The following is a 14,239-nucleotide window of genomic DNA, read 5'->3' as shown; positions in this document are numbered from 1 at the left end:
CTATTAATATCACTCCATAGACATGTTAAACACAACAATTCACTGGTTTGACATTAAAGTTCTTCAACAAACAGATACTCATAGACATAAACACACCACACCGGTGTTTCGATAAATGGTATACTTACAAGACAACAAAGACACGAACTGATGGGCAACCAAGTTCTAAGGGGTACATGCACAGCATACGACAACTTGAAAAGTTTCAGAAATAGGAATATATACATAGGGTGTTAAAAGCTTAGGTAACAGCTAATAGGCAATCAGATGCCCAGAAACATCAGCAGCATCATCCTCGAACACCCTGAATTTGAAGTCCTGACTACTGTTAGAGATGAATCAGGGTGCAGTAACTGAAGACTTGGAGCCATCCATTACTGCTGGTGATTCTTCCAAACAACTACGAGTCTCATCACTGAGCACTCCAATGGACATTTTGTGCACTTCTTCTATGGTTAATATGTGGATCTTTGACACGACGTCACAAAACTCACTGAAAGTGAAAAGAGACACTGATTATTTCGGTGATTCTGAAAGAAAAACCCAAAATGCAAAACAGTCCGGTAGAAAAGCTCAAAAACTTGTTGACTTTCGCCATGAAGAAATGCTACCACAACTGAAAAATGGTCAAAAAGTAAAACAGTCCTGTAGAAAAGCTCAAAAACTTGTTGACTTTCGCCATGAAGAAATGCTACCACAACTGAAAATGGTCAAAAAATAAAGTTTAGACAACTTGGATCACAGCAATCTTACATGAAAGAAACAGTAACTATACATCACCAAGTAAAGCGGCTTAAGCTGTCAATTATCATTGGATTGTAATTTATTTGCCGCTTTCCACTTTATGCCAAACATGGATATTTAATAGACAATTTGATGTCTGTGAAAAGGATACTTACGGCCACGGATCATCTCCCACAACCATCATGTCTTTCTCACTGTCAGTATACAGGACACGCCATCCCTTGCCAGGCTCCCTTAACATTCCCTCCATGCTAAACAGCTTCTCGAGCTCAACCAGCAGGTCATCATAACTTTTCAGTTTGGACAGATCAATAGCTCTTCCCACCAAATTGCCTTGTTTGTGAACCTTTGACCAATAAAATGAATATTAACATGATTGCATCAATGTGTGTGTATAGACACATACATACATACTGGGTATGCAGTCTCTCTTTTTTCTGGACAGTTTACTCACAGTTATTCAAACTAACCTTTGTACAACTTCTCCTGCTAGAACTCTGTGAACTTGATGCAGGGGCTTCTTCAGTCAGGGAAACCCCAAATAGCTTACAAACAGATCCAGCTCCCTTGTTCTCGTCTTTTTTATTGTTCAAGGGTGTTCCTGTAGTGGGGACAATAGACTTCTTCTCGAATGCCTTTGGCTCATTTGCTAGAGAGAGATGTCTTCCATCCTCCTTAGTTGGCCCATCCCTGAAGGACTTTGAGTTTAGCACATGGTTTTCTCTCTCACGATTGGCCATATAGGAAAGCATGACAGGATCTTGACCAGCTTTATAGACCCCATTGTACGGGAAAACCACGTTTCTAATGCCTTCAGATGCTAAAGGATAACAACTGGGAAAGGATCTTTGATTTATGTTCAAAATGTTGCCGCCCAGCTCAGGTTTTCTCCAACCGCTAGGATTGAGTTCAGTTTTTCCAGTTAGAGATTTAAGTGAGCAAATTTCTTGACCTTGCAAGACCTTTGGAAAGCTATTTGTTTCCATAGAGCCTGAGTAGGTGATGGAAGGCTGACTTCTGCTAAAATCACTGTAGTTTGCCTTCTCCATCCCATTTGACACAAATTGTTGATGTGCAACAGGATGCATCTCAAAATCCAACTGGCGGTTTATCTTATCACCGCCATAAAGAGGTGAAGCTAAACCTAAATTTTCTTGACCTTGCAAGACCTTACCGGATCGTGCAGACTCCGCAAAGTCCCAAAGGGGAACCTGACCTGCTAAATACAAGAAACCAGAATCAAAAGACTCGACATCTAAGCTTCACTATTGCAATAGAATGCAGTGTGTTCAAATAGGGAAAGTCTGTACCAGGAATATAACCATTCCATACAGGCGGTGTCATAACAGCTTTGTTAGCCCCGCTAACGTTGTTGGTATATGGCATCGGTGATAGAAGATCAGCACCATTTCTAGAGCTGTTCTGCACATCTGCTTGCATGCAGGTGCGCAGTTTCTTCATTCTGGGAGAAGTCTGGATGCTCATGTTTGCAAAAGAAGCTGAAAAATCAATTTCCCAGGGAGAAACTCTTTCATGACGGTTGCTAGCATCTTCTTCCCACCTGACCTATTAGATGTGTAGAATAGGCAGCTGTTATAGAAAGATGACAAGGACCAAAATGAACTTTTAATAGTCAATTTCCATCTCACTAATATATATTTATTCTTCTCAGCATCAAAAAATCTTACTACTGACTGAGAAAATGTGACTTTATTGTAATCATGACCAATTGTCTTGCATCACCGCATAAATTACATGGTCTGTAAAACTACCAAATGGTGGCTCTCGGAATAAAACTGTGAGTAGTGAAAATACACAAGATAATGGGCGTAAATGCATTCAAGCGGCGTAGAATGTCGATTGCACCCAGCCATTTAGGACTTGAGAAACCACAAACAAAAGATCGAATCCGATACAGGAGCCTGCTCATGTATAAAGAAAATCAGAATTTCCTTACCATTAAGCATCTCCACTTTGAGTTTGGCCATCTGTGGGGATCAACATCACCAACTCCAGTCACTACACCACTGTACCTATAAGAATAAGTAAATTTGTTTCACGAGGAATTATTTTTGTAAAAACTAATTAATATGACCATAGATTGTTAGACATATAGAAAACCTTCTATCAGGAGCATTGTCCAAATCAATGCTGATTTTGAATCTTGTCCCAACAGGTATCTGGTTATTGATGCTTTTCACGTACTTTTGATATGGTACAATAAAATCAGCATGACTTGCTCTGCAATGCAATAATTGGGGAACATTTATGAAGGTTTTCCATTGACTAATGCAACAAACTGTAACAAATCCCATACCTCTACACATAATTCAGCATTGGTATTCAAATTTGAAAAGTTTGTTCTTTAACCACTAACTTTTATAGGACAATGCAGCCAAGTAAGAAATAACTCGACATGTTGTCACACATGAAGATTTATTTTGAAGTCGAAAATTCTTAAAAGGGTAAAAGAAAACTTGAAAATTGCAACTAGTACAAACTTAAAATGCAATAGCCGTTAACATGAATCTAGGTCCAGTGAGCACAGTGGAAAGGAAGTATGCACCAGAAAATTCTAAGAACGATAGACATGAGAACATGGTTTCTAAGTCATTGCAATGAAATTTTGTTATTTGAGGGTAGTAACTATGAAATATATCAAAGAGAATCACATTAAACTAGCATGCCTAATATTTGCAGCATTCAATAATTTCCAGATGCAGATTGATGAAAATGAATATTTAGATATCATTGCTTTTCTTATCAAGAAGATTGAGACAAGATGAAAGTGGACCCAATCATTTCCGGGTGCAAGATAGAGAAGGGAAGGGTGAATCCAAACAAAATGGTCTGAAATAAGAAAACAATCATGCATCTCATTGGGACATAATATTCCTTCCAACGACCTTAAAATCATACAGAGTCTCGTCTATGGGTCTAGCAGATGTCACAACAGTAGACTGCCTTCGTTTGCTGTCTTAAGCACAGCCAAATCTGATAACGGACTGGCTCAGAATAGGGCTAGTGGTACAAGTTTCGGGATTACCATACAAGTTGCAGAAATAGACCAGACAAAACATGGAATGTGTTGATAATCTAGACATAATTGAGAAGTGGCGAACAACAACTAAACATACGAAGGCCTAAAAACTTTTATAACCTCTAATATGAGGTGAAAAATTGATTAAGGCTTCAATTCCATATATCATCTGCATGACCAAACAAGGAAAATGACCATAAAAGGCCTTTTGACGACATGCAATCCTTAATTTCCAAACACCTCCTTGGATACTAATGGAAAAAGAATTTACTTTATAAAATTTCCAGTATTAATAGATAAGATCTTGACTCAAGGCAATGTTACTTGGCATACTCAAAAGTCTCTGAACGCAGAATCAGTTTGACTGAGACATTACAATGTAGTCTCAGCAGGGAAGCTAAAGTGGAGGTTATTCATGCATCTATTGTCAATCTGACAGTATGATAATGGCAATGGGTTTGGAAATTGGGAGGAAGATTTCACTTACCAATTCATCCAATGCCAATATCAGTCAAAATTGGGGTAGCTCCTATCTTCTTGAATTTCACAAATTAATGACATTTAAACATTATAAAAGAATCGCTTCAACCACACTTTTAAACATCACCCTTACCATAATCAGAACAATAGGTAGATGATACATGCAAAGGCAATAACATAAAGCCATCAACATAAACAATCAGACCCTGCTTAAGGGAAGACAAGTCATTAACCACCAAAACTCAAAAGGCATTGTAGATATGGGAGAGTTCAGGACTGCAAGGAAAAAGCAATAAGAAACAAAGATGATGAGCCATAAAGCTTGAAAGAATACTTGTTCTTCAGTCAAGTAAAAGGCCAAACCAAATCCTTCAAAAATGTTAAAATGATCAGCTTATAAGTACCTTGTGCTGTAGAAAATCTTGAAAGCAGTATTGCTTGAGACAGCATTTGCAACTGGCGCAAGAACTCTGGGATAAGCATTCTGGCTTTTAATAATTAACTCAGAGAGGCCATTTCGAAGTCCAGCAGCTCTTCTTATTCCTAACCTCAGGTCCCCGCCTTCACCCCTGAACACATACGAAAGTTAAGGACATCCATGTTACCAGCCAAAATATACTTTCGTGATACTAAAAGATTCGAATGAGAGGAAGAAATGCACATTCCAAGACGATTAGACAAAGGAAGTATATAGCCTATACGCCATTGCTCAACATGTTTATTTTTGCAGAATTTCAGACTGTATATTTTCTTTGGTTTGACTAAATCTACTGCATGCTCGTTTTCCAGAAAAAACACAGTGCTTACAACTTCAAAGAACTTAGTAGTGCTTTCCCCCAGTCATCTTCTCTTGGAAGTGTATAAAAAAATTAAGGACGTCCAGGCTACCACCCACGATATAACTTTAGATCTCTTAAAAATTGAAATCAGAAAAAGAAATGTATATTCCAAGACTTTTGACAAATTAAGTGCGTAAATCTATGCCATTGCTTTATGTGTTTAACTTTTTCACAATTTTCAGCTGTATATTTTTCCTGGTTCGACTAAATCTACTTCAAGCTTGTTTTCCACAATTCCTTTATTTTTTTAGCACTTTCCGCAATTCTTACTATTTCAAAGAACTTAGTAGTGCTTTTCCCTTGCTTTCTTTCATCTTCTCTTGGCATGCTTCCAAGATGATTCCAACTTCCATTGAATTTCTTCTTTCTTTTATCTTTACTTATAAGCCATTCTCTATTCAATATCAACCAATATAATATGTACCTGAGAAAGAGAACTGCATCACCGGAAACAAGATTCTTTTGGCTTACAAAAATGCTCCAACCAGTTGTAAGCAAATGCCGCCTCGGCTGGCCTGTAAAGTAAGCATTACATCTTCAAACTAATATTACTAAATAAGAATCTCTCAGGCCACATGAGTACTTTAACCAGTAATTGTACCTCTATATATATGCCGAAATCTCCATTCCACACCATGTATGTCCCTAGCAACAAGTTCCTGAGAGGGCCGCGGCTCTTCATAATTCTGGCATAGAAATTGTGGCTCCAACATTTAACAGAAACATTCAGCCGGCTAATGAAAATTAAAAACGTTGAAAGAGAGTAAATGCTATAAAAGCTAAAATTCAGTCAGACCAAAGGTGGGAAACAGTCTTCGGCAGCTCTTCGAGGAACAGAAAATCCACCATGGGTGCTGGTATCAGAGGCAGTAAGAGTTTTGCAGAACATATGAGAGGTTGATTTTATTGGCACTGCTTCAGTCCTCTCTTCTTCGGTCCCCGCCTCTTCATGGTCTTTTCCCCCTGAACGCAAGGCTAGCACCTGAAAGGATATGAAAAGAAGTAACTGAAATATCACCAACAAAAAAAAGGAGAAAACATTGCAGCAAATGAAATTCAAGACCAAAATTTTTTTGTCCCACTATTCATTTAGGATTAGTTATAATTAAAACTTTACACCAATATAGCTATGTACTGAATCCGAGTAATACCTCTGATATAGGGAGCAGAGTCAGCTGTGTGTAGACCTCGTCATTCTCCTTATTAGCCTACATCAGGAGATTTAGAAAACCAAATTTTCTATCAAACAAGAAAAGGAATGAAAAGATAACAATAAGATAAAAGTAACAGAAATGGCCTTAAGTTGAGGGGATTTTCATTAGAAAGTACAGGGGATTCATTCAAGAAAAAGGACAGAAGCCGATTACTTACAAGTAGCTCGACCTCTAAAACCTTGCAAAAGATCTGTGGTTGGAGATCAAAAGAAGGAACTTCCAAAGCAGGAAAAGAAGAGACAGAAGCAGCCTGTTCCAAGTGACCTTGAGGGAAGTAGACCACCACATTTCCTTTCTTGGGCAAGCTAGTGACAGGGCCAGCACAGGCATACCAGAGCTCCATGAAGATTTTTGACGGAGGAGGAGGATTAGAGGAGGAAGCATTAGAAGAGCACGAAGAGGTGGAAGTGGACAAAGAGCAATAAACACAGCCAAAGCCACAACCACCTTTGTCACATTCCCCGTTACAGCTGCATGCATTAGCATTCTTCTCCACCTCACTACTCTCTACTATTGCATGGTTCAGATCAATTTCCATTAAAGGCCTCAAGCGGTGCCTTGTTTGTTCTCAGTATCGCATTACACCTGGACAAGAAACCAAAAGGGCCAAAACTAACCCTCAACAAAGAAAATATAAAAGGAAAAAGAAAAAGAAAAGCAAGACAATTAAAGTTGCGGGTTTGAGAGCAATCAAGTTTGTTCTTGAAAGAGTATCCACAAAGCTAAAAGCTTTTTGTTATTAAAAAAAAGGAAATGAAGTCAAATCATGGCAAGAATTTCCCAATATTTAAAGTAGGTGGCTTTAAAGCAAGAACGGGAAAGAAATTCATTCAATTCATGTTTTTGGCAAAGAGGGAGAAGAAGGAGTCTTGGGTGGAAGAGGGTAGCTAAAAGATTGAGAAGATAGATTAGAAAAAAAGGGTACAAGTAGTATCAAATAATAACAAGAAATTCAAAGTATGATTCCTCCCCCATTTGCAGTAGTTCTGAGAAGGGGAAGCAAGCAGAAGTAGGAGACATAGACAAATGCTTAGGAAGCACAGAAAACAAAAGGCAAAAAAGGCCAATGTGATAGTGCCCTTTTCGACTACAGAGAGGGAAAGAGACTGTGTTGAGTGGGGGGGACAGGCATTAGACAGTACAGAACCCACACACACACACACACACACACTCCCTCCTCACTCACTCATCCCGCTTCGCCTCCCGCAGCCATCCCCCTCAAGCCGTCACCTTTGCTTTGCCTTAGCTTTATTTTTCTTCGTAAAAATTTGAAATAGTAGCCAGTAGGTGATTTTTTACTGTGGGAGTGAGGCAATCCATCCACTAACACCAAGAATTCATTTTCCTTCCAAAAGAACAAAAAGGGCATTTGCCAATTGCATTCAAACAAAAAATACAGCTTTTTTTTTCAGTCCAAAATAAAAAAAAAAATTTGTTAGTTGGCACATTTTCATTCAGCTACCATGGCAATTGTAGCACAGCTCAATTGTTTCTGGAAATTTAATTCATGCAATTCCTGTGCCTAGACCAGATTTTGGCTTTTTTTTTCCTCCCTTTCAAGAAGAGAGAAGATGTTCTACAACTCATTTTGCGAATCTTAACCATCTTAATTTGTGCATAGTAATTTCTGAGTGGTCTACTGCTACCTATAACTCAGTGGGATGAGAGACATAAAAAGTTGACATTTGGAGCCATTAAACACTCCCACTCAATGTGAATAGGAATACACAATTTTACAGCATCCAATTTCATGATTGAAAAGTTTAGTGAGTTTATCTTAATCACTCCCTCCAACAATTGTTGTTAGTCTTCTTTTGTAGAACCTCTTACTTATGATTCTTTTTACTGTATCGTCCAACCTTACCCAAACGGATAAATTTAGCTAACCATTTTTTGATAAAAGTTGTGGTCAATGATTCAATATAGTTGGTCCTTGGCAGGAAGACTATCTATTACTACCATATATACATATATGGGGTATGTACAGTTATAATGGAATCAGTAACGGGCATGAGAAATCATATCAAATCAGGCAAAGGGTACAGAGATACATTAAATATATTATAAGAAATAAATATGAATACAGTTAGTTATAGACCTCGAGAGAGAGAGAGAGAGAGAGACAGATGGAGGAGTTGTCAATGTAAATGGACCCCCTAAACTTTGGCTGCAACTATACTGCTATGGTGGGTGGGTGGGGAGGGGGTTGGGGAAGGTGTTTGTAGTTTAGGACTCAGTGACTGAGAGAGGCCATGCTGCTGCATGCCCAAGCACGGCATGGCAGACGCAGTCAAGAATCCTGAGTGAGTGACTGAGTGAGTGAGTCCGCTCTCTTGGTACTACTGCTGCTGCTGCAGCTGCTGCTATCATCTACTATGATCTATCAAGACTATCTCTCCAGTCTCATCACCCTGTCTGCTCTGTGTCTTGTTACTGTCAATGTCCACCCTTCCATCCTTTTACCCCCCGCGCTGCGCGTCTACTTTCTTCCCATATTTCATATTCTATATTCTTGAGGATGATAAATAGACCGTACGCTAGTTATTCGTCTCATTTTGGTTTTGCCTTTTACCTTGGGAGCTTGACTTCGGCAGCTGCGTGAGTACTTGTTAAGATGAGGGATTTCAAGCGTTAGTTTTCTTTTAAAAGTGAATTTAATGTCAAAAAAAGTGATAAAATACGAGAATACATTAGGTGTGAATGTGTGCATTCGCAAAGTAAATTATATATAATTATGATATATATATACACATAATTAATATCTATCGAATGGATATTACAGAAGTCCTTATTACAATATTATTATTAATATAACGTTTTACAATCTTCTGCATTTTAGCTTGTACCGTTGGATGGCAAAAAAAAGAAAAAACCAACAGTGTGAGAGATTGCAATAATTCACTTTTTTTCCTTTTTTGCCATGATTAAAAGAAAAAGGAAATCCTAATGATTAGGATCAGATCAAAAGTACTCCTCAACTATGGAAATACGTTATGAACTAGCAATAATTTTTATTTGGGAGTTCAATTGTTCATCCATAGTAGCGCGAGGCATGCATATTTTTTAAGAAAAAAAAAGAAGAAATACTTCAACTTTTTTTTATTTTTATAGATTTTAGAAAGACCAATATTTTATTAAATAAATTCTTTTATTGTTTTAGATCTTCTATACATTAACTATAAAAATTATTTTTATCTCCTATACAATAAAACTTCATAAAAGTAACATTTCTAGCAGGTCATATTATCATACATTTTATTACCATTAGCAATATTGGTTTCTAAATTTAAGAGATTATCGTACATAACACTACTATTATTTGAAATTTATTGTCTATCATCATCATTTAGCTTACATGTCCTCTAGCTAATTGGTTTTCTTACTTTGCAATTTTTTATATACAAGACATAACACTTTTGCGATTTCTAAGTACTTCCGTGTTAATATTCCATTTCAAAAACTCTCATTGTTTAAAATTCCTGTCCTCAAATTATTCCTTAACTTTTCAATAATCTACACCTATAAATGATTCATTCGTCTTTCCCACTCAACTCTATCCATAACCCCATCAATCTTGATAGATGGGTCTTTTCGACAGTAACTAATTTTGTCGAACTCAAGAGGGTTTTTTTTTTGGGGTCATATTATTCCTTTTTTAATTTAAAAGGCTGTGTAAACAACAAAACTCCAATAAAAGTACAAAAAAGTAAGAGTATTATCCCACGCATGCAAAGGGAGAGTGGAATAAAATGCCCTGCAAAAACTGCAGAGAAAAAGTCGATAGTATCGGGTGGCCTGCGCCTTTGGCGCTGCCTAAGTGCCCCACCGGCCACCACATCCTTACGTTACTACACATTCCTTTCTCTCTCTCTCTCTCTCTCTCTCTATATATATATATAGATATATCTATATATGTATATGTATCTATCTACTTTTTTGCACTAGTACGATACAAGAGTGTGTATTTGTAGTTTTCTACAGCCATATCAATCTACTCACAAACAAAAAGGCTATCCAAGGCCTAGGAATGACCGACTCAATTCACCCCTGGGATGGCCAGTTAATTACGGAACTGCCACTGTCCAGTGTCCCCCACTTTTATCGTTGCTGTCTCAGTCACTGACTCGAACATAACTCAGCGAAAGCTTTAACAGCGCACGAGCATTAAAACAAAAGACTGCTACTGTTACCCGATTCCCTAACTCAGCCTTTCCAGCGATGCCACCGGGAGACCTACCTACCGCTGTGTATGTATGTATATTTATTTCTCAAATTGAACACATTTACTATTGAGTAATTGCTACTTTGCTTAGCATCCAATTTTTGTTTATCTGGAGAAAATTCTCTCGACATATTTTTTAATTATTTTTTTTATCTTACATACATTAAATAATTATAACATATATGTATTTTGAATAAAAACTCCGACAATCCAAACAAGTTATAAAGATCTTGGTTCAGCGACTAAAGTTTTCATTCCATTATATTCGTGGTTTATTAGAGTATAATTAGTTGATTATTTATCTGTATTGATCTCACCATGATGGGCTCTTGCATTCGTAGAATGTATTGAAAAATAGATGAGGTTCTCAATAAAAAAAAAATCCACCAATATGGGTTCTTGCATTTGTATGTAGAATAGGAAAACTGACTGAGGCTCTCAATAAATACTCATAAATGTCAATAATCTTGTTTCTCAGGTTTTATAATTAACACCACGTGCATTGCAAATGACCACTCAACGAACAAATAAAGCAGTTATGGTTCTCAAAAATTAATGCCAGATATTCGCTGCATGCTTTCATTTTCAGTAATTTTATGAGTCGTTTTGGCTATAAATACATTCAAAATTGTTAATGTTTTCTGGTAGATAATATAGAGTACTAAGTAGTATTATATTATTAACAACACCAAGAATTGCGTGCAGGCGAATTAATATGTCCTTTCCTACCTGCATCTTATTACTATTATTATATTAATAGGATTGAAGTAATTTAGCAGTTGACAAATGGAAAAATTACAGGCAATTTTTAACTAAAGTTGGCGCATGGGAAAGCTTCACAGATCTATTAATTCCATATTTGCTTTTAACTCTTTTGAGCAACATCATCCATCGTTCCTGAACTTGCACTTTGAGCTCGCAAGACAAAATCAAGAATTAACTCCACATACAACAAATGTGATCTAGCAAAAGCTATTTGGGACAATGAATTAATTCACATGAATATATGGCAAACTAGCCACGCTGCAGAATTCTAGAGAGCTACTGGGAAGGAACTGTCGCGTTCTACTTGTCAAGAAACCTCAATTCAAAGCAGTAGCATCCCAAATTTTTAGAAGAAGCCAAAAAGTATGGAACAAATGTGCTATAGTTTTGTTGCAGGAAGATTCAAGTCAGAATTCTGTAGTCATCAAGAATAGTTCTGTACCAACAAGTATGCCGAATTATCTCAATCCAGCAGCATTTCTTCGGCCAGTAGTAGTACTGCTGCCTCAAGCTTGGACGATAGTTGACAAAATAGTTTTTTTTTTTTTTTGGTCTTTGGGCTGAGTCTTTGCTTTCTTTTTGCTATTGTTTTGTTGTAGAACAGGTAAGCCACAATTAGAACGTTGAAGTACTTAAGCAGGGGAATAGGGACCATCTTGAACTGACAAATTGTAATTGATAATTATTTACAGCCAACTTGAACATTCAAAAGAGAAATTAGAAGATAAAATTCTGCTAATTCTTCGAGTTAAAAACCGTTAACTGAGACCTTGTTAGTTTTATTAACTAGCACTTCAAAGCATAACCCTTATTTGTTAATGTATTTTCTTGCTCAATATTTGGCATTCTCTTAAATTTTACAGAGTATTTATCAATTTTTTCTTTTTACTCTCCCACCTCCAACAACAATCAAGTACAGTATTCAAACTTTGAACTTGACAGCGGGAAAGACTGGCCGACGCCAGTGGTTAAATATTTATTACTTGAGAATACCTAAATGCATGGGTTTAAGCGCTAAGTCACCCAAAACAAATTTTTTTTTTTTTAGCAAAAGTGCGGTCTACTTTGGCCGGCCTATTGGATTCCTTTCATCACTACCTTCGCCTATTAAACTATGGTCGTGATTTTATCTTGTATTGTTCAAGAACCTTTGAAGTTAACTCCTAATATTCACGAAAATTAGTTTTTTTTTTCTAGAATGAATTTATGGCTGTTATTGAGAAGAATAAAATTAATAAACTTCAGCAGGCGTCCTGATTTTTTTTTCAATACTAAATTAGATTACTTCTATGCCATCTAACTTTTGCTCACCAGTAATTTTGCACTTAATTTGTTCAAATGCCCAAAAAAGAAAAATCAGAAAACTCTTGTTTTCATTTCCTTAAAATACTGAAAATATTAATGATACTTTTGCACTACAACTTACTTAAGGTGAGCTTTTGTGGCCGCCACATTCATATGCTTTGCTTTTCCAACATCAAGTTTATCTGCAAGGGAAACAAAAGGAGATCATCTTCCCTACACATGCACGTGGGGTTTTGGCTGTATTTTTATTCTGTCTTTTCAGATTCTTGCCCATGGCCATGGAAGCAACTTGTGGAAGCCGTCGAATCTGCATAGAATTCCATTAATTATTGACGATTTTCCACCTTCTTCCAACTTTTTTTTTTCTTTGGTGCAAATGCTAGCTAGCTCGACCATTTTCACGAAACATGCAGCAAACGCATCTGACATAGTTTCTCTGGCGTATTACTGAAAACTGGTTGAAAATATAACTAAGGACCTAAAAGGGATGGTGTACTTAACTATTTCAAGCTCTTCTCTTCTTTCTTTCTCTCTCTTTTCTTTTTCAATTCATTTTTCTTGTAAATAAAGATCTCTCATTTCAGTCCATATTGAATTACTGCATTATAAGAAACCCTGTAAAGGTTTTATTTATTTCTTTTTTTGTTGAGTCAAAGTTGAGTATCATTTAATCTGATGTCAATTTGGCACTATAGAAGCAGCCAATGTTGGGTATTGAATTGGGTGGTTTTCTAATTAATCCTTGTACTATCAAGTGTTTATATATATGAATCTGTCAACGTTTGTTGGAAAAAAAAAAGAATTAGGTGGTTTTAAGAGTATCTGGCGAATGCTTACCCACTAGTTAATGCTGACAAAGTAGGGCATGTAGGATTAGTATTAAAAATCAGATTTGTATGGAGACAGATTACATGCAAGAACAGGATAATATTTTGATGGATTATAAGATAAAACATGGGACAAAAAACACATATCAGTAATTGTAATATATTACTTGCTGAGACAGCTAAATGAAGACCCTTGTACACTGTTGTTAGACTTGGACCAGCCTGGCCGGTTCGACCGTGAACTGGCCTTCTTTTTCGAACTGGTTTGTAACACAAAATCATTTTGGTCAAAAATAAGTCAAAATCGTAAGAAATTAGCTGAACCAGTGATTCGGTTCGACTGGTTGACCTGATTTTCAAGCTCTTCTTTTTTATTTTCTCCAAACATAATTTGAGTTAGCTAAATTGTAACACTTTTATTTATTAATAGAAATATGAAAATGGTATCCAATTAGTGTAAATACCAAAATCACTTGCTTTCTTGATTAATCTTTAAATCAAGATATTATTATTCTTATCATCTTATCAATTTAGCATAAGTGATTCCAACTTGCATTAATTTGTTTTAATTTAATTTTTCAAATGGTTTTGGAGAATGGACATATTTTAGCCATCAATTTACATTTATATATATAATTATTAGGCTTATATTTGATTTTGGAACATTTTGTATGATTGGCTGAACATAATGAAGAACTTAATTTTAATATTTTTGAAACTTATAAAAATATAAAATAATTATGACATCATGCTGATGTCAGCAAATTTTTAAGAACAGTCCGACAATCCGACTAATTGGCCTT

General features: G+C 36.4%; 1 protein-coding gene across 3 annotated transcripts; it reads right to left on the bottom strand.

The window, feature by feature from the left end:
• Positions 1 to 22: 22 nt before the first annotated feature.
• On the bottom strand, positions 23 to 7,273 carry LOC113759542 (auxin response factor 4). 3 transcript variants are annotated; one of them, XM_027302132.1, is made up of 12 exons: positions 6,475 to 7,273; positions 6,255 to 6,311; positions 5,900 to 6,085; positions 5,705 to 5,789; positions 5,528 to 5,618; positions 4,669 to 4,833; positions 2,866 to 2,985; positions 2,702 to 2,777; positions 2,055 to 2,310; positions 1,215 to 1,963; positions 900 to 1,090; positions 23 to 493 (listed from the first exon to the last, which is right to left on the bottom strand). In XM_027302132.1, the coding sequence occupies exons 1-12, from the start codon at positions 6,853 to 6,855 to the stop codon at positions 340 to 342; spliced, it is 2,511 nt and encodes an 836-aa protein (XP_027157933.1). In that variant the 5' UTR covers positions 6,856 to 7,273; the 3' UTR covers positions 23 to 339. The 3 variants fall into 3 exon arrangements, with proteins under 3 accessions (XP_027157933.1, XP_027157992.1, XP_027158041.1); XM_027302191.1 differs by having other exon boundaries at positions 1,215 to 1,960; XM_027302240.1 differs by lacking the exon at positions 23 to 493 and adding an exon at positions 504 to 700.
• Between the last annotated feature and the right edge of the window lie 6,966 nt (positions 7,274 to 14,239).

This window comes from Coffea eugenioides, chromosome 1, assembly GCF_003713205.1.
Source record: "Coffea eugenioides isolate CCC68of chromosome 1, Ceug_1.0, whole genome shotgun sequence".
NCBI lineage: Eukaryota > Viridiplantae > Streptophyta > Magnoliopsida > Gentianales > Rubiaceae > Coffea > Coffea eugenioides.
The sequence above is the reverse complement of the archived record's forward strand: the minus strand, read 5'-3'. Positions and strand labels throughout refer to the sequence as shown.

What these genes read in the sequence shown, in the direction of transcription:
- LOC113759542 (XM_027302132.1), bottom strand. Translation starts at nt 6,855, where the DNA reads ATGGAAATTGATCTGAACCATGCAATAGTAGAGAGTAGTGAGGTGGAG. An exon ending in GACAATGCTCCTGATAGAAG is followed by an intron (nt 2,778 to 2,865) that starts GTTTTCTATATG and finishes TTATTCTTATAG; the next exon opens with GTACAGTGGTGTAGTGACTG. An exon ending in GCAGGAGAAGTTGTACAAAG is followed by an intron (nt 1,091 to 1,214) that starts GTTAGTTTGAAT and finishes TATTGGTCAAAG; the next exon opens with GTTCACAAACAAGGCAATTT.